General features: G+C 43.8%; 1 protein-coding gene across 7 annotated transcripts in view; it reads right to left on the reverse strand.

Annotated features, from left to right (window-relative positions):
• Nucleotides 1-1,453: 1,453 nt before the first annotated feature.
• The window catches only part of CNKSR3 (CNKSR family member 3), a 107,722-nt gene continuing 89,164 nt past the window's right edge, over nucleotides 1,454-20,011 (reverse strand). For 6 of the 7 annotated variants that reach the window (XM_027972588.3, XM_027972589.3, XM_042253654.2 and 3 more), the window contains 6 exons: nucleotides 16,155-16,223; nucleotides 15,741-15,887; nucleotides 9,070-9,194; nucleotides 6,276-6,481; nucleotides 5,715-5,804; nucleotides 1,454-2,998 (listed from right to left, as the gene is read on the reverse strand). In XM_027972588.3, the coding sequence (XP_027828389.1) occupies nucleotides 2,700-2,998; nucleotides 5,715-5,804; nucleotides 6,276-6,481; nucleotides 9,070-9,194; nucleotides 15,741-15,887; nucleotides 16,155-16,223 (936 nt within the window). In that variant the 3' untranslated portion in view covers nucleotides 1,454-2,699. The remainder of the gene's footprint in view (nucleotides 2,999-5,714; nucleotides 5,805-6,275; nucleotides 6,482-9,069; nucleotides 9,195-15,740; nucleotides 15,888-16,154; nucleotides 16,224-20,011) is intronic. The other variant, XM_027972590.2, reaches the window with a different exon arrangement.

The raw sequence follows: 20,011 nt of genomic DNA on the forward strand, positions 1-20,011 counted from the left end.
GCAGGAGACCTGGGTTCAATCCCTGGTCGGGAAGCTCCCTTGTAGAAGGAATTGGCTACCCACTCCAATATTCTTGCCCAGAGAATTCCATGGACAGAGGAGTTTGGCGGGCTACAGTCCATGGGGTCACAGAGTCAGACATAACTGAGTGACTTAACACTGTCTACAAGTACTAACCACATATTCAACAGCTGGAAACATCCTCATTAGGCCTGCATGGCCATTCCATTTATGCCTGTGGTGGCAAAAAAGCAATATGCTCAAGTGTCAGAGATTTACTTATACCAGCTCTTTAGTGAAGTCGCTCAGTCATGTCCGACTCTTTGCGACCCCATGGACTGTAGCCTACCAGGCTCCTCTGTCCATGGGATTTTCCAGGCAATAGTCCTGGAGTGGATTGCCATTTCCTTCTCCAGGGGATCTTCCCAACCCAGGGATTGAACCTGGGTCTCCGCATTGTAGACAGATGCTTTACCATCTGAACCACCAGGGAAGTCCTTACCAGCTCTTTAGGCGGATAAAAAAGGTAAGTATAAATACCTCTAAGAGTTCTCTGAAATAAACTGAAAAGTGGGAATACTGATGGTCTGCAGGCCAGGAGGCAACTGCTTTACTTTCAGAGAGGAAAAACAAAATGATAATAACCCCCACAAAACAGATACATTCAGTTTGGCAGAGAGAGACGTAGAGACAGAAAGTCCCCATCTTAGAACTTCAGGGAACAGTCTGGGAAACACCAGTCTAGTATAGCTACTTGAGTTGGTCACTGAAAATTCACTTGAGGATGGTCATTTGATCATAAAGGGCATTTAGTCCACAGCAAAGGCGCTGACCTCCAGCTAAGACCTCCACAGTCATTGAACTCATAACTCAGGAGATCTAAAGCTCCCCTAAAGCTGAGGAGTGAGAGGAAGAGTTGTCCCCTGCCCCTACTGTCTGCGCTTAAGGCCAGCCAAGCCAACACAAAGGCAGGGCCTAGCGCTCCCCCTTTTCCATAGTCCTCCTAGTCACCCGTTCCCTGATTACCAGACCACCCCACCCCCACTCTGCCCTTATACTGTATTGTCAAGCACCCAGTGAATCACACCTTCCAAGCCTCTTCGATTTCCCTCCATTTGCCAAACCCCGTAACCCCCATGAAACAACTATATCTTCACTGCAGTTCCTTTGGGGGTTGGTTGACACCAAAACAGCCTGACTGAATTCATTCACACAAATATGCAAGTGGTTGCCAGTTCCCTGAAGCTCACCAACTCCCTCAGTCGCACAGAGGCATTTTAAAAGGAAGGTGTTTGCTAACTCCAAGGAATCTCCGATTTCAGGCAGTTCAGCAAAGTAGACAATTCAAGACAAATACCAGCTTTGTCCAGGGGTACAGCTCAGAAAAGTCCCCAAATGTAAACTTCACACATGCCCCTCAATGACCCCATTTCTAATCCATAAAATTCTAAAATTGCTTCAGAGGGTTTATTTTTTTCTTTTTTAACAATAATGCCCACGGTGGCAACAGCCATGGTGGTCACTGGTAAACCTGAAAACATCTTGAACACTTTGTCATTAGCTTCCTGTAGGACACAAAACAGAAATATACCAATTACATGTGACTAAGAGTAAGAAAAATATACAACTATATTTAAAACACTTAAATTAACAAGATAGTACTTTTCCATTCTAACAAAGTATCATACATTCAGTTTAAACAAGAGTTAATACACAGACACACTTTTCCAAAATACCATATGCTAGTTGAAAATGAGTGACCGTGAGATTTTTCCAAGAGGTTTCTAATTAGCAAAATGTGTACAGTTTTGAAGAACTGTCCATTCTTTTCTGGAAGATAGTCACTGACCAGGTTAAAATGCAAACTGATGTCTCTCTCACAAACCTAAGTATGCTTGCTTCATTTTTCTGAATGAGACTTTGGCTGTCAGCAAGTCTTATAGCTTCTTTTCCCTTAAAGACAATAATATACATCATCAACAATGACACCCCTTACAAATAACCACAAACTTTGTGTGTAGTAAGCCCTATCTAAATTTTTTCACGTGTTTCTGTATTAACTGACCTACACTGATTGTTATGCAAACGGCGTTAAACAAGTGTAACAGGCCTACATTTATACCTCTGCTTTGAAAGAGCATCAGATGCTGCCCATGTGTTATTTCAAGGTCAAGGCTGCTACATGTACACATGTGGTATATATAGCTTGAAAAATCAAAACAAAACTTTTCTCCACTGGCTTTTTCAGGTGAAGAGGTTGGACCAAAACCCAACACATCTGTGTGACAGCGGCCACGAATCGTAGTTCCACCCTCAAAACGAACAATGGCCCAGTTCTCTGTAATGATCATACCATTCCTGGCCAAGGCTCTGCTTTAGAGAGTGTGTCTCTGTGTTCTAACTCTTAAGGAAGCAAAAGAAAAAAAAAATGGGGGGGCAGGGGGCAGACTCTCCCCATTTCTCTCCTTTGGCCGCCACAAGTCAGCATCTGATCTAAGATTCTCTGGATTTATTCCCATCCAATGACTTCAAAATTCCAAGAAGTGCAATATACAACTTGGCAAAAAAAAAAAAAAAGAAACCCATGAAATTGCAAAAGATCACTACATAATACTGTGGATGAAAATCAGAACAAGATTGCCAACCGAAAACAAGGCACTTGGTAGCAGGAGTCCAGGAGGCCCCAGGGAGCGTGGGGTTCAGTGAGTCAAGAGTTTCAGGCGAGTCAACCAGCTGACCAACAGGGACGGTTCTGGAGACGAGGACTTGGCGGCAGAGGAGCCGGCTTTCTTTTTGGTCCCTTCTTCCGGGAACGGAATCGTGGCGCTGCTGTGGAGATCCGAACTGATGTAGCACCTGCTGCCTCGGATGTAGTCTGCGCCTCGGACCAGCTGCCTCTCGGTCGCTGGCCTTGAGAAGCGGTACGTGGGCGAGGAGCTTTCTTCAAGGATGGGAGGGATACGCTCGTTACTGAAATACCGGCAGAGGGCATCCTCACCTGTTATCGGATAAAGCCCACAAGCAGTCCATTAAAATACCCATCATCCGCACACCCGCTGCTCAGACTTGCTCTGCTCCTGAGACACCTCACCCTACCTTCCACTCAAGGATGGGCTACCAGGTCCCCCAGGCAGCCGGGCCCACCCCGCAGGGCTTTGAGAAAGCAGAAATGGAAGACACCCACACTTCAGGCTGCTTTTCTGAGAGGTAACACAGGGGGAAGGGGAGAATCAGTAAGCCTGCCCTTTTTAATCAGTGTAGGATTTTCATAATTGCACTTGGGATCAGAAAACAAAGAAAATCTTGTAATGCTATCACTCCTTCCATATCTGTGCTTGTTCAATACCTGCACCCCGGAGCACCAGCCCTTGGAACCACAGTTCTTACGCAGGAGCATCCCTCAGGGATATTCAGGAAGGTGGGGTGCCTTTGCCTGTCACCCTGACCGCAGGGCAGGCACTCTCCACTTTTAATGGGTGGGGTTCAAAGATTCTACTGCTCTGCAAGGCTTGGGACATTTCTGGAGAAGAAAGAATGATCCCTACCCTAAAAGTCAGCCCCCCGGGATGGGGAGCAGGGTGGGGGAGGTAAGAATCAAACAGAATCGTAAAATTCAGGGCACCCTGGCAGCATGCAGCCTTCTTTTGATCAAAAAGTTCCACTTCTAAGAATGTACGCAGATTGGGACTTCGCTGGTTAAGACTCTGCTCTTCCACTGCAGGGGTCACAGGTTCAATCCCTGGTTAGGGAACTAAGATCCCACATGCTGTGAGCTTCAGCCAAAAAAAAAAAAAAAGCATAGGAAGGTCTATGTACAAGGTGTTTCTTGAAGCATTATTTACAATTGAGAGGAAAAAAACAGAAATAACCTAAATGTCCAACCATAGCAGACTGAATAAATGGTTCAGATGGTAAAGAATCTGCCTGCAATGCAGGAGACGCAAGTTCAATCCCTGGGTCAGGAAGATCCCCTAGAGAGGGAATTGGTAACCCACTCCAGTATTCTTGCCTGGGAAATCCCATGGACAGAGGAGACTGGTGGGCTACAGTCCATGGGGTCATAGAAGAGTTGCACAGGACTTTGCAAATAAACCACCACCATTGCCATAGGACAGATTACTAATGCAACTATTACAAAAAATGCGCGTGTTCCTCTTCCATAGTATTTCTGAACATATTTTGCATATTTTTCCTAAGTGTATAATATGTAAATATAGGAACAATTAGAAGATATACAAAACATGCAGAGTGATTATTTCTAGGCTGGGGAAGCAGATTACAGATAAGTTTTCTCATATTTTCTATTTGTTTTGCTTTTGTAATCAAAGGGGGGAAACGTTACTTTTCAAAAGCGCCCATAGGAGTCTATTCATATGAAATCCGTTAAGTAAGTAAATCAAGAGACAGAGAGTAGATTTTTGGTTGCCAGGAGCTGAAGGAGGTGGGAATGAGGAATGACTGCTTACAGAGTTTTCTTGTTGAGGTAACAGAATATTCTGGAATTAGTACAACTCTATGAATATACTGAAACCCACTGACTTGTACATTTTAACAGGATGAGCTTTATGGTATGTGAGTTGTCTCTCCAAAAAAAAGGTCATGTTTTGTTTTGTTTTCCTGAAGTATCCATTATTTTATGCAGATAACTTTCCTTCTAAAATGATAACACCAGGAAAATGTGGAAGGTGGGATAGAGGTCAGGTATCTTTCCATTTTCCTAACCTCACACTCCCCACCCCTACACCCCGTATGTCAAATATTAAAAGACTACATCTGGGGCTTCAAAGGCTAAAAAAGACTGGCAACAAGGCTGTGGACATTTCAGATCTAAACAAAGGACTGCCCTGCCCCCTGCTGTCTGCTCCACAGATTTTTCACATCAGCTAAGGGTGTCTTAGACCTTAGATGGCATCTTCTCCCTTTTTCCAATTTAGTTATCATCCAGGTAATTCAGCTACTTAGGTGACAAACTTTACCAAGTCCTAGGGAAATGTCAGGGGTTGAGCACTTTGGCAGTTGAGGCACCAGAATTTATTTCTTCTTCCTTTTACTATCTCAGGCCTACCTGCTGTCTATCTTTTCAACAGCTCTTTGTTCCAGCACTGCAAAATCAATGTTAGGATGTCCTGACAATCAAATGTAATCTGGGTCCACATTTCCCTTAAGAGAAGCATCATCATCAGTAACTTGGAACAGAGGGTAAATTAAACACAAGTTTCTTTTCCAATAGTAATTATTCTCTAATATAAGGACGGGGAAGAAAAAAAGCTATGCCTGTCCATCAAAAATAAGACAGACTCCAATAATGAAAAGCTAAAAATTGAGGATGGGATTGTTTAATGAATAAGGTATTTCTACTTGTTTAGAAATTGGACCATCGATGTCTACAGCCAGTGTAAAGCACACGAAACTAATTAGGAGATTTACAAGCACTAACGAGGATTCACCGACTCAATGGCCAGGAGTTTGAGCAAACTCCCGGAGACCGTGAAGGACAGGGAAGCCTGGCATGCTGCCATTCGTGGGGTTGCACAGAGTCAGACATAACTGAGTAGCTAAACGACAAAGACACAGGTAGAATCTTAGAGGCCTTCAGCAGCCCTGATGTTGTAGATGAGAAGATGACTTTTGTGGTCACTGAGCACACTTAGGAAGAGGCCCGAGATGAAGGCCTGGGCTTTCCGTTTGGTGCTTTTCCATTTGCTTAAACTTACTTTTCCTCCCATGACCTCGAGGTCTAGCAAAAGGGTCCACGATGCCCATCCAGCTCGCGTCCGCAGGCATCGACAGAGGCCGGGGCTTGCCTTCAGAGGAAGGGGAAGAAAAAGGAGAAGTTGAGAGTTTCTGGACTTCAGAGAACACTTTATTTAGAACTAGACCATCCCACACCCCAATACCACACTCACTGCAGCGTAAGCAAAACCTAGTTTAAAATAAGGAAAAAGTGTTTTAAAGCGGTGGCTTTCCTCAGCACGCCATGAGGACAGAGGTGTGCTGAACTTGAGTCTGTGGGTTCCTGGAGCAAAGCAACTGCAAGTTGAAATGCAGGCACTGAAAGTTAAAACCGTAACATGATCTCACCCCACTGGGCTTGGATGCCAGGCCGTGTGATGACTCAACCAGCCTTGGCTTTGGAGAGATGAATAAAGGTCTCATACTTAGAATTTCATTGAGGTTTATGTTTTCCTCAGATTACCCTTCAAGTCTGCCAAATTCATCCAACAGTTCCAAATAAGGAAGGGGGAGGGGAAGAGAACAAACACCCAGCTGCGTACCATAAGATGGCGTTTTCTCTCTCATTTTTGCGGGCAGAATATTGGTTTCCACGGAATAGCCAGGCAGCTGATCAGAATCCGCAATGGTGAATCTCCGTCTCCGGCTTTCCTGGTCCAGGAAGGAATTAGGGGACTCGGAACCCTTAGGACCAGGCTGTGGCTGTTTACATTTACTGAATCCATAAACAGAACCCCCATTCTCTTCCCTGCAGGATGGAAGGCAATAATTAAGTTGCTTACGAAGATCCTCTCAAACAAAAGAACTATAAGAGGCATCCTAATGCCAGCACACGGAAGACAACTTATATTCTCCTTTCCCTCTGGACGAAAGAGCAATACTTTTTCAAGCACAGCTGCTTCTCAAATACATAGAGATCCTATTAAATAAAAGTAAATATCATGATCCTACTAAATAAGGGGAAATGAGACTTTTTCATATATATAGTTTAAAGGATACAAATATACCTTTGAAAAGCTAGCTTTGGTTTCCCTGTACACCTATCCTATAGTAGAACTGAATCTCCTATTTACTACAGACACCACAAGTAAAGATATGACCAAACCTTTTTTCTCATGCCAAGATTAGTATCTTTGCCAAGATCAAGCAAAGAGGACACTTGAAGTATAACGGCAGTTGTTAGATTTGAAAATTATGTCAAAAAATACAAAGGGGCCTTTATAGTGACCGATGGAAACTGTCTATTTTCTGAACTAAGTACAGAAAATCAGCAAAAATTGGACCCCTGCCTGCAACTTAATTCTTTCTGAATGCCAGCTTATACTAAGACTTATAAAATTAACTTTAGTTGAGTCCAAGTTACCAGCTGGTTCACTTTTTGCATTTAGTAAATTCTATTAGGGGATCATTGCAAAATGACTATATAAATACAGAGTCTACTAAGTCCAAATAGTCTAAAGATCAGCCTGGCCTACTGGTTTTGCCAGTGAGTCCGCTACCTGTACCTCCCCCGCCCCCCAATGCCACCACGAATCTGTCCCCTTCTATACTCTTAAACCTGGAATACAGCTTCCCCATTTGCAACGTTTTCCACACTCACCACTTGTTCTCTGCGACCATTTGCATGTTTCATTCCTAATAAAATATGCTTTTTGACGGTGTCTTTCAGTATGTATGTGTCCCCATATGTCTTCTCCCAAATACATTAAGAGCCCAGTTCCCTTTTGCCTTTACTCTGTGCGTAGTCTTCTTCTTGCCATGGCTCTTGAGATCCCCCCACTGAGACTCAGGCAAGAATATTCAGGATTAGGGGTGTCGGGGTGATCCTCCCTACAGTTCTGACAGAATAGCCCACATGCTGGTCATCAGTGAAACCCTCTGCTCCCCACAGGCAGAAGCAACAAACAGCTCCTTACAGTTTTAAACACACTTAAAATCCCACAACCACAGGAACTCTGGTCTGTGGATACGGGGAAGAGTCTTATCCTCCAACCCGAATGCCCTGATCACTGAGGTCACTGCTGCACCTGCTGTAATAAGTTTTGGGCAAACCAAGACTCAAGGAAGAGGAAAACGATGTTACTTCTTTTTTGTGCCCAGGAAAGAAACACAGTGGATGTGAAGAGTTCAGCTTAAAACAAAAAACAAATTAAAAACTCCAATATAAAGTGAAACATCACTACAGGTTCAGTCCAAACTTTTATCTTACGAAATATTATAGCATGATTACGTATTTCTCAATTTATTCTTGAACAGTTGACTAAGACACTGGCAGTTCTCTAGGGGCAAGAACTACATCTGTTTTGCATAAGATGGTAAATCAGGCCCAATTCTCAGGAAATATATGTTGAATAAATGAGCCAGATTCTCTAGTTTTACTAGCATATGTAAATATGTCAGATGGTATAAATAAGCCTGTATTTCATACCTCAATCACCCCCTATATAACATCTAGCGTGACCATCCTCACTTCACCATAAACATTTAAAATAGCCATTAAGAAAGCAATGATCTTTAAGAATTCATAACAGATATATACATATAAACATATATGGACGCACAAATACAGCCCATTCACACCTGTTTTCACATTTTTTAACTCCTATGAAGAACACATATCTCTCTGAACAAGATAAAACTAACTTTGATCTCACAGAAATATTTATTATCTTCCTCCCCAGAGATAAGTTTACCATGTAGTTAATGAAACTTCAGCTTCGGGGAACCCCAAAACAGCCCATTCTGCTACCCAGTGAGGAATGAAAATGACATGACCCCAAAGCACATGCTTTAAGGAGCACCCTCCTCCCCATCAAACTGTCTGGCTTCAAGGTCCATAAAATTGGATCTGTCCCTACACTTGCCCTTTAAGAATTATACTTCCTTCCCCCAGTTTCTCTGAGATATAATTGACATATAATGTCGTATTCATTTCAGATGTGCAACATAATGATTTATGTATATATTACAAAATGATCACCACAATAAGCTTAGATAACATCCATCACCCCACACAGTGACTAATTCCTTCTTTCTCCTGACGAGAACTTTTAAGATCTAGTCCCTTTGCAACTTTGAAAATACACAACATGGTATCATTAACAACAGTCACCATGCTGTTGACCCCAACAGTCCATTCCCAGGACTCGGCCTGTAACCAGAAGTCTATACTTTTCTGAACCCTTCACCCATTCCTGACCCCGACACTCAGGTCGATGCTTTCTGACAGTGGATTCGAGCCTCAGCCTCCTCTTGAGATGCTCGTGGTCTTCCCACCACCAGCAGCATCTCCAGGCCCAGGAGACGAGCACACCACGAAAATGGGCACAGACTCACCGGGGCGAGTAGGGAACACTTGGTGGGGGAGGAATGTAAAGGTCCAGGATGGCTGGCTTCTCCTTCTTCAGTGAGGCATCCATCGTGCTGTCTGGGGACTGGGTGGTCGTGGTGGGAGGCAAGGTCTGAAAGGGAGCAAGTGTAAAAGCGTGGAGGTGAACTCAGAGATCATTCTCCGCAAAACCAACCCCAGCCTCTGGGTAAACAGGGTCCTGGGTCATTTGCATGTTTGCAGCTACTAGCAACATTCAACATATATTCTTCTTTGAGACACTCACAATATCTTTGTTTTTTAATATGGTTGATTTACAATGTTGTCTCACTTTCAGGTGTACAACAAAGTGATTCAGTTATACACATGTATATATATGTAACTGAATATATTTCTTTTCAGATGCTTTTCCATTACAGGCTATTACAAGATATTGAATATCACTCCCTGTGCTACACAGTAGGTCCTTGTTGGTTATTTTATGTATATTAGTGTATATATGTTTAATCCCAAATTACTAATTTATCCCTCCTGCCCTTCCCCCTTTGGTGACCATAAATTCATTTTCTGCCTGTGAGTTTACGTTCTGTAAATAAGTTCATTTGTATCATTTTTCAGACTCCAGATTGAAGTGATATCGTATGATATGTGTCTGACTTACTTCACTTGGTATGATAATCCCTAGGTCCATCCATGTTGCTGCAGATGACATTAGTTTATTCTTTTCTATGACTAATATTCCACGGTATGTATAAACCATTTACCAAGAGTTTTGAAAGGCTAGATGCATTGTGAGAATCAGAGGCCTGGGAGTCAGGTGACCAGGAGGTTGGAATTCTAGCTCTGAGCAAAGCACCTAAACTCCTAATCCTCAGCTTCCTCCTCTGAAAAGCAATCATATTGACAGTACCTCTCACATAGGACTGCGGTGAGGACAGAATGAGTTAGTTCACACTAATCACTGACAGGGCTTCCCTGGTGGCTCAGAGGTTAAAGCATCTGCCTCCAACGCGGGAGACTCGGGTTCGATCCCTGGGTCGGGAAGATCCCCTGGAGAAGGAAATGGTAACCCACTCCAGTATTCTTGCCTGGAGAATCCCATGGACGGAGAAGCCTGGTAGGCTACAGTCCATGGGGTCGCAAAGAGTCGGACACGACTGAGCAACTTCACTCTCTTTCTTTCACTTTCTAATCACTAACAACACTACCACTGACTAGGAGTGTGGCCTCGGTACTCAGACTCTCTGGGTGCAATCCTGGTTATACCTCTGATTCGCTGTGTGTCTCCAGGCAAATCACTCAACTTCTCTGTGCCTTATCTACAGAATGGGAATAAACGGGAACAAGCATAAAACTCCCATGGACAGAGGAAACTGGCAGGCTACAGTCCACAGGGTCACAAAGAGTCGGACATGACTCAGTGACTGAGTGTGTACATGCACACACACACACACACACACATACACACACGGTAGCAACAAAGGGCAGCTGTGTGAATTAAGTGCGGTAATACATGTAACGGGCTTTAGCACAGGCTCATCACACAGTAAGTACACAACCTTATGCTGTCTGAGTATTCACGAGCTAAGTTTTTAAATTTAAAATTCACATGGCTTCATTTAAATCGTGTTATTGGTCTCAGGGGACCTATTTTTTTAAAATCTTGTGAGACCTTCAATCCTATCTCTCCTATAGTCTAACAGCGACAATCAGCCCTTTCTGGTTTGTAAAAGAACAGTGAGAAGGACACGGCAACCCACTCCAAAATTTTTGCCTGGGAAATCCATGGACAGAGGAGACTGCTGAGCTACAGTCCATGAAGTTGCAAAGAGTCAGACATGACTTAGCAACTAAACAATAACAAAAGGAACAACAGCAGGGAAATCTGAGTCAAGGCACAAAGATATCTGGGGAAGGCCAGGGGGAAGCACCATGTGAGGAATGTGCTAGGCCCTGGGGAGACAGGGAGAGACACCGAAGCCCTGTCTGGCCCAGGTGATGATTGCTGGAGACCCTCCTGGAAGTGAGAGTGTGAAATGGAGTCTGAGGCTTGGCAGGATGGGAGTAGCGGTGCTCACAGAGCGACAGCCCCATTTGGGGGAGGACGCTGAGGCTCAGGGAAACAGACTCCCCAAGCATATATACGTCAGTGCCTAAGACACAGCCTGTGAGCTCTCTGCACCAAGGAACGGATCCACATCTCAGCCTGACCATCTTGGACAACGTCTGAAGACACGAGGCCCAGGATCCAGGCTCTCTACAAACAGAAGTAGAAGGAAACTGGGGCATTTCCCCAGAGCAAGTATTTCCCTAAACTCCAACACTGATGGTTACTTCTAAACCAATAACCTTCGTTTACCAGGGTGGTGGCCTAAAAACAGGGCAATGAATATCTTTCTAGTAACAACATTAATGATACAGACAAGAATTAGAGATGCTCCCTCCCAGCAGAGGTGGGCACCCAGGCATACAGACCCCTGAAGAACAACACAGGGGGCAAAGCCCAGGATGGGGACTGAGAAAGTGTACAGAGTACTGGTCTACCAGAGTTCTTGTTCTGAGAAAATCCTGGACTCAGCGCCAGGATACTAGGCTATAAAATGGCCTCTGAATTTTGTTTTTGGCTGCATCAAGTCTTAGCCGAGGCACAAGGTATCTTTGCTGCAGTGTGCGGGCTTCTCTCTAATTGCGTTCACGGACACACAGGCTCCAGAGGGTGTGGGTTCTGTAGTTTGTGACACATAGGCTCTTGAGTTGGGAGAAGGAAATGGCAACCCACTCCAGTATTCTTGCCTGGGAAATCCCATGGACAGAGGGGCCCGGGGGACTATGGTCCATGGGGCTCCAAAGAGTTAGACATGACTTAGCGATTAAACTGGAGAAGGAAATGGCAACCCACTCCAGTATTCTTGCCTGGAGAATCCTGTGGACAGAGGAGCCTGGTAGGCTGCCGTCTATGGCGTCGCACAGAGTTGGACACAACTGAAGTGACTTAGCAGCAGAAGCAGCAGGCTCTTGAGTTGGGGGCTTGGTTTTCCCATGGCATGTGGGATCTTAGTTCCCCAACCAGGGATCAAACCTGGGTACCCTGCACTGGAAGGCAGATTCTCAACCCCTGGACCACCAGGAAGTCCCCAGCCTCTGCATTTTGATGGCTGTTCTCTAGCTGGGTTGGAAGTGAAGCTACATGTTTCATTCCTCACCTTCATCTCTCCCCCCAAACTGCACAGTGAGTGGAATTTGACAGGAAGGTAGACAAAGGAAAAAGGAAGCATGTCCCTTTTTAAGTGAATTTCCAGAGGTCAAGGAACTAACTCTAGCCGATACTTAGAAATAATGTTTGCTTTCCTTCTGAACACATCCACCTGATTTTTCCTCTGTCATTTCAAACTCAGTGATGATCAGAAGACCTGCCATCTCTGCCTCCTAGATGGTTCTTTTCTGACTGTCTGATTTCTGTCACTGGTATCACCACACAAGGTCACTGCCACATTTCACATCTGCTTCTCACTTTCCCTGCCTGCCTACCCCTAACCCAAAGACTTTTCTAAAGGTCACTATGAATAATTAGAATTGAGATTCAGAAATACTAACTACTTGTCTGAGGTCTCACAGCTAAGATGAGGCAGAGATTGGATTTGAAGGCAAGGAGTTCAGTTCTGGACCCCCGTCCTCTGTTTTGTGAGTCCTCTTGATACTTCTTCCAAAAGATCTCTTGAGTTAGTGTTTCACAGAATCGCCCCTATCCCAGCCTCACCCAGAATCCAGGTGGCTCAGTGGTAAAGAGCCTCCTGCCCATGCAGGAGATGAAAGTTCGATTCCTGGGTCAGGAAGAAACCTGGAGAAGGAAATTGCAACACCCTCCAGTATTCTTGCTTGGGAAATCCATGGACAGAGGAGCCTGGTGGGCTACAGTCCATGGGGGTCACAAGAGTCAGACATGACTTAGCAACTAAAAATCAAAAACAACAACAGACATGTAACACCTCCCACCTGCTGTTTCAAGTTCAGATAGTGTCATGGGCTAAACTATGTCTCCTGAACCCCTAGTAGCTCAGAATGTGACTGTACTTGAAGTCTTTAAAGATATGTTTAATTTAAAATAATCACATGAGTGGGCCCCAATCCAGCCTGACTGGTATCCCTGTAAGAAGAAGTGATTAGGACACAGACATACAGAGCAAGCTCCAATACTCTGGCCACTTAATGTGAAGAGCCAACTCATTGGAAATGATCCTGATGCTGGGAAAGACTGAGGGCAGGAGGAGAAGGGGCAACAGAGGATGAGCTGGTGGGATGGCATCATCGACCCAGTGAACATGAGTTTGAGCCAACTCTGGGAGACAGTAAAGGACAGGGAAGCCTGGAGTGCTGCAGTCCATGGGGTCACAAAGAGTCAGGCACGACTTAGCGACTGAACGATAACAACATACAGAGCAAAGGCCACATGAAGACACGAGGAGAAGAGGGCCACCTGCAAGCCAAGGAAAGAGACGTCACAAGAAGCCAACCTTGCTCTCAGATCACCAGTCCCCAGACTTCTGAAGGAATACACTTTCATTTCAGTGACCCAGTAGCTGATACTTTGTTATGGTGGCCGTAGCAAACCAACCCAGACACTGGTGTAGAAAGCTGTTGACATTACCTGTGGGATGAGGTCCATGCTCCCTAGCCTAGGACTCTATACCCACCTGTCCAGCCCAGCCCACTGGTCCAGCTTTCTCTCCCACCCTCTGCCCGAGAGTCTGGATAACTTATTCATGCTGGAGAGCTGTGATGTTCACCCAGAGCCCCTCTGGTTAGCCAGTGAACCCAGCTGCTGCGAGTATCTATTGCTAAAAGCTCACAGTCACCCTCTGCTCCATAGCATTGCCCTCAGCCGACAGCAGACACCCCTGAGTACAGCGGCCAGAGCCTGTGTTGTGTGGTTACACCTGGGTAACAGCCCAAGACTAGACTCTACCTGAGATATCACCTTGCGGGCTTCCCCTCCTTCTTCTGCCTCCCTTCCTCCCTGCCAAGTTTTATGGGAAGTACATGGCCTAAATCATTTCACAAGAACGTCTGCCACGCTCTCTGCCTCCAGGAAATCCTATCTGGGCACCACCTGCCCTGATGGCTGTGTATCCTCCCTTGGTGGCTGTGTGAACAGCGTTCATCTACTCCAAGAGCCTCCCATCTGCCTACGAAATCCCACCGAGTTTTCCAGGCTCTCACCTCCTCGGGAAGAGGCACTTTCACTCACCTGTCCATGCCTACCGCCCCTTCCTCAGAACCCAACATTCACCCCCCTGCACCAAGGAGCTGGCAGAGCTGGCTGGCAGGAAGCCCTCCATCAACTATAGATGGTAAAGTAAGACCTCTTCTGTGTTAAGTAACACATTCTGAGAATTCCAGAAGTATTGAAAGAGGGTGCCCTGTATACTGAGTGATGCAAAGAGAACAACAGGGAAGGCTGGCGTGCTGCAGTCCATGGGGTCGCAAAGAGTCGGGCACGACTGAGCAACTGAACTGAACCTAAGCAAACAGAAGCTGCTGGAGTGTGATTGATACGTTCCCCTTTTATTTAAGAACTGGCTTTAATTAGGTGCCCCTCCTGGCTCCACTGTCCACATCCTGTTCTTTATTTTTATGGGTCCCCCGCCCCCCTAAGGTACACACACAGACAGATTTTCAGCCCTCTGTGCATCATGAAACATCCATTGATAGCGTGAGGTACCGCCACTTCTTCCATTTGAAGATGGACAGGAAAATCACATAGAGTTACACATAAGTGGCAATGTCAATCTTATAAAAGAATTTTAAAGTATGCTGCTTTTCTTTCATGGTTTAGAAATTAAACACAAAGAACCGATGATATAAGGAGAGGGTTGGTGGGGTGCATGTCCACCCCAAGTATAAGCAAGTGTAAGCATTGTCTGTAGAGAATTAAAATAATAAAACTAAAAGCCAGTCTGCTTTTTATTATCATCCAGGACTACTAAATCTAAACAAAGGAGTGACAGTCCCTGCCTGGTGGGTTGGTCTCACAGTCCCTACCTCTGTCTTGATAAACCACTGTTGAGGACTCTACCCCAGGCGGTCTCTCTCAGATCAGCGTTCAAACTGGATTCCTTTATGGGAGTGTCGGTTTGAAAGGAGAGAGGAAAAGGGCTGGAAGGAACCATCTGCAGGGATGACAGACACTCGCCGCAAGTGGCTACCCAGCACCTGAAATGTGGCCGGTGAGACAGAGGAACTGAAGCTTTCATTTTAACTATTGAAACAGTCACAGGTGGCTAGTGGCTGCCACGTAAGTCAGCGCAAATCCAGCAAGTCTGTTCTCATGGAAGTAGGATTATTGGATGGGCTTCCCAGGTGGCGCAGTGGTAAAGAATCTACCTGCCAACGCAGGAGATGAGAGTTCGGTCCCTCGGTCGGGAAGATCCCCTGGAGGAGAAAATGGCAATCTGCTCCAGCATTCCTGCCTGGGAAATCCAACTGACAGAGAAGACTGGCTGGTTACAGTCTATGGAGTCGCAAAGAGCCGGACACGACTGAGCGACTGAGCACCTGAACATACGGGATTACAGAATAATTATCTGTACACAGATAATCCATACACTCCCAAAACCAATCAAACCATAATCTTTTTTTTTTTTTTTAATGTCAAAGAAAGGCTTTCAACCAATAACAGTACCTGCACCAGGGGCGGCCTCCACCGTAGGTTTTTCAGGGGGGCAGGAGTGAAGTTGAAGGAACTCGTGGGGCGCTTCTTAAGCAGTAACACAACTCCAGTAGGATTCTCTCTCAACTTTCTCACCAGATTTTTTAGCTGCCATCCCACCTTCAAAGAAAGACAATGAGGAGAGGGGACTTACTCATGAATAATGAAAACTCAAGCCTATTTGAGTTCAAGGAATTCAAATTTCCTTGAATTCATCTAAAGGAAATCAGCTACGAGCAAATAGGCAGATACAAATCTGTTCATTCTAGCACTGCTTAAAATTATGGAAAGCTGGATATAAACTGCAAATTTTTAAAATGCAAGCAAAATGGTTTAGAAGTTCTAGAAGGGGAAGATGAAGTCTGAAGCTTCAACGAACAAACTCACCACAGTTTGCTGATTAACCTGAATGACTTCATCACCAGCATGAATCTTCTGAGATCTGTCTGCAGGAGACTGTTAGAGACAGAGAGAGACCTGTGTTATTTTTTAAGTCTCTTATTTCTTTCTGCTTCTATTTCATCTCCCTTCTTTCTTCTATACAAAACAAGCAATGGGAATACAATTTTCTCAAAAGCGGTTACACAGTGTGCTTCAGTTTCCTGAAACTGCACAGCCTGTAGAACTTGGCATGTGAATACACGTGTTATCTCCAGTGGTTTGTTACAACAGATAATCTGTCAGTAGGAACAGCCAAGGTTCATCTAACCTACCATGAAGAGTGAGACGCGCTGTCCACATAACAGGCTGATCAAAGCCACTGATTCATCTAAAAAGTACCTTCCCTGTATTCCTGCCAAAATTAATCTTGTAAAAGCTGACCAACTGCTTAATATGTAAAGACGGTCACTGTAACTCTGTCATATAATTGCCTTTTATGTGATTATTAAAACTAAATCTTTCTTTTACTCAAACTTGTTTTACATGTTATCATCACATTGCTAAAATAGAAAGATAGTGAAAACAGAAGATATTTAGAGAAAATTTAAATTTTTTTTTGTCTTCAGGTTGAATTCTAAATGTATGCGTTTTCACAGAATCAAAACAAAGTCCAGACTTTGCATGCTTCAAATAATAGTTTGCTACAAATTTGCAAATATCTGTATAGATATATATATATATACATATGTGTGTACAGGCAGATAAATAGATGTAATCTATTTGTCAAATATTTTCTCATGGTTCCTTGTTCATTTAATCAAATTGTAACTCAGTGTTTAAGATATTTCATATGATTTTAAAATATGTTTTAAAAATTCTGCCAACAAACTTTACAGATATCATTAGGCATATTTTATGGAGTTTTGAGGAAATTGACATTCAGTGGTAAATAACAGTTATGGACACACAGTAAGTGAAAGATGCAGAATATAACTTTATACTTATTAGGTGGTTTTTAACATGAAAGTAATACCTTAAAAATTTTCCCCTGATAAATTGTAACTATATGTTGAAGTATTATTTCATCTTAAAGGGAACCTGTGCCATAATTTCTTCTCAACTTCTTTTCTCTCAATAATACATTTTACAGACTAAACATTTTGACAAAGAATTTGAAAAGTATTTTAGGATAAGTGTACTATCTAATCCTACCTAGAAGTATAGGTTTATTATCATTATTTAATTGCAAAAACAATAAATTCATAGAATAAAATAAAACAGAATTACACACAAAAAAGATACTTCATATGATCAAAAGAGAAGGAAAGGATGAAACTTTGATTTCAAATTCTAATCAACTGTTATCGAAGCCAGAATGTTTTATTTTGTGACTTATATAACTGAATCTTCAAGCAATTTACAACCATCCTTTATAAATAGCACCTTCAAACACAGCGATGGAGGGAGCAACTAAACTCAACACACCCTTGCTGAACTTTCTCGCTCAGCTGTTGTGATAGGCTCAACAAGAAATGAGCAAGGAAGAAAAAAAAGTGAGTGAGTAGCATTAAACTGTAGAAACAGTCTCTTGGATTCACCTAGGCCAACACAAGGCACAGGTAACTTTACCAGCTACTTTTGAAAACATTTAACTTGCCACCATAACTACCAGCTGTGCCTCACCTGTGAGACCAGCATCGTGGGTACCACAGGGAGATGTGATCTGTCTCCAATCCCCTGCTCCTGAGGCACTTCTTAAACAAACAAATGTATCAGTGCTCCTTTCTTGCCCCTGGTGTCAGATGCTGAAACCATGGTTACAGGTCAACTTTCGCAAGTCTGATCATAATCAGTCCAGTCCCAGTTGCCTGAGGATTCATCTAAGGTAAGCTTCACTTTCTAAAAGATAACCTTGAAGCCAGAAAGTCCCTGTTTACAGATAAGCAATCTTGAAAAAAAAAAAAAAAAAGTCCCAGTGTCCTGACCTGACTTCCATTCCTAAAGATCTTCACATATTCATTTCTCCAATGTCCTACCGAGTGATTAAGCGTTGTGCTTGGCAGAACACTGGTAAAGAGAGAGCCTGATACCAAAATTCTTCCAAGGGCAGTCACTCTTGATGATTTTCACCACGTGCTGGACACTGAAAAATGATGCTTGATCTGGCCTGCTGCAGAAGAGTGATGCCCTGGAGGAGAATGCATCTGTTCTTCAGAGGCTCATCTCTTTCCCAGCTCATGTCAGGGGTGGGGAAGAGGAGTAGGGCTAAGATCCCATCAAGACTTCTGTGAAGGTCTTGTGCAACATCAAAAAAAGAAGACAGACAATCACCAGATCCTGTTTGTCTGATCTTGGAATGATCCTGACTTCTCAGGTAACCTCAAAAAAAAAAAAAAAAAAAGGACTAAAGGCCTGAGATGACCTGCTGCCATCACATCAACCTGAGTCCAAGACAGAGGAGTGTGGAGACAATTCACATGAGAAAGAAGTTGGTGAATTCTGTCCACTCTAACCCTCCAACACTAGGCTTTTATAAAAACATTCTGACTCTAAAGTCATAGCAACCCTTACTGATAGACAGAAAGCTGTCCTGGAGCTGGCATTTTCTACTGGCATTTCAGTGTAAAATATCCGGCACTAAGTATAAAATATTCAGATCAAGTCCTTGAGAAGTGGGCTCTTACCTAACTCCCCACTGTCATCGACAAGAATTACAGATTATGTACCGTATTCCAGATGATGAACGTAAGGTGACTGCAAGAATGATGGACATTTTCCAGCAGATTACCAGATGGAATAAGACCAGTTCCCCTTCTTTGATCTTGAACAAGAAGGAAACCATTTCTCTCTAGGATGACTTAGGTACCAGGAGCAGGTAAATCCTGAATCTCTCACCCAGTCCTGGAGGCACTAGGAGCAGGTAAATCCTAAATCCTCTCACCCAGTCCTAAGAGTCTGGTAGGAATTCTACAGAATGTATCAGTAGACATTTGATTTGATTCAAAGCCAGTTTTCTTTAGCTTACAGTGCGTGGGGGGAAAGCAGGCCAGGGATGAGGTAGACAGTGAAAGGAAGTAACATTTTAGTATTTTATATGTTTATCCAAGACTGAAATTGGTTCAAAGACCTGATTGAGTCTGGAACTGCATAGGTCTGCACTGTTAATGCAATCACCAAATTACTAGATGCAAAACTTCAACTGTTTAAAAGCTAAAATAGGACTTTCCTGGTGGCGCAGTGAATAAAAATCTGCCTGCCAATACAAGGGATATGGGTTCGATTCTTGGTCCAGGAAGATTCCACAACTAAGCCCGAGTGCTGTAACTACTGAAGCCGGCATGCCTAGAGCCCCACTCTGCAATGAGGGAAGCCACCGAAATGAGAAGCTGGAGCAGCCAGCGAAGAGTAGCCCTGCTCACCACAACTAGAGAAAGCCCGTGCAAAGCAACAAAGACCCAGTGCGGCCAAAAATAATATAAATAAATGTAAAAACTGAAATGACATTCACCATCCCTCTGAATCTATCTAGCTTCAGAACAATGTACTGAGTGGTACATGAGTATATTCATGTCATGGTTCAGCGAAATACACAAAGTCTCTGACAAGGATAAGGGAGGAACATTTGTTGTGATTTTCTTTTTTTTTTTTTTTTTTTTTGCACCATCCCCAGCCTAAAAGGAGAGGATCCTGTGTCATTTTTGCCTCTCAGGTGCCATGGTATAAAAATTCCCAGTGGTCTGAGTTCTCTCACTGTAATTCAACAAACAATGCTTAAAGACACTACCAGCTTCCACTCATTTGTCTGCCAGAACCACACATCTTACTTGTAATCCACTGAATGCCTTAGGCAGTGTCACTTTCTT

Source organism: Ovis aries, chromosome 8 (assembly GCF_016772045.2).
Source record: "Ovis aries strain OAR_USU_Benz2616 breed Rambouillet chromosome 8, ARS-UI_Ramb_v3.0, whole genome shotgun sequence".
Classification (NCBI taxonomy): Eukaryota; Metazoa; Chordata; class Mammalia; order Artiodactyla; family Bovidae; genus Ovis; species Ovis aries.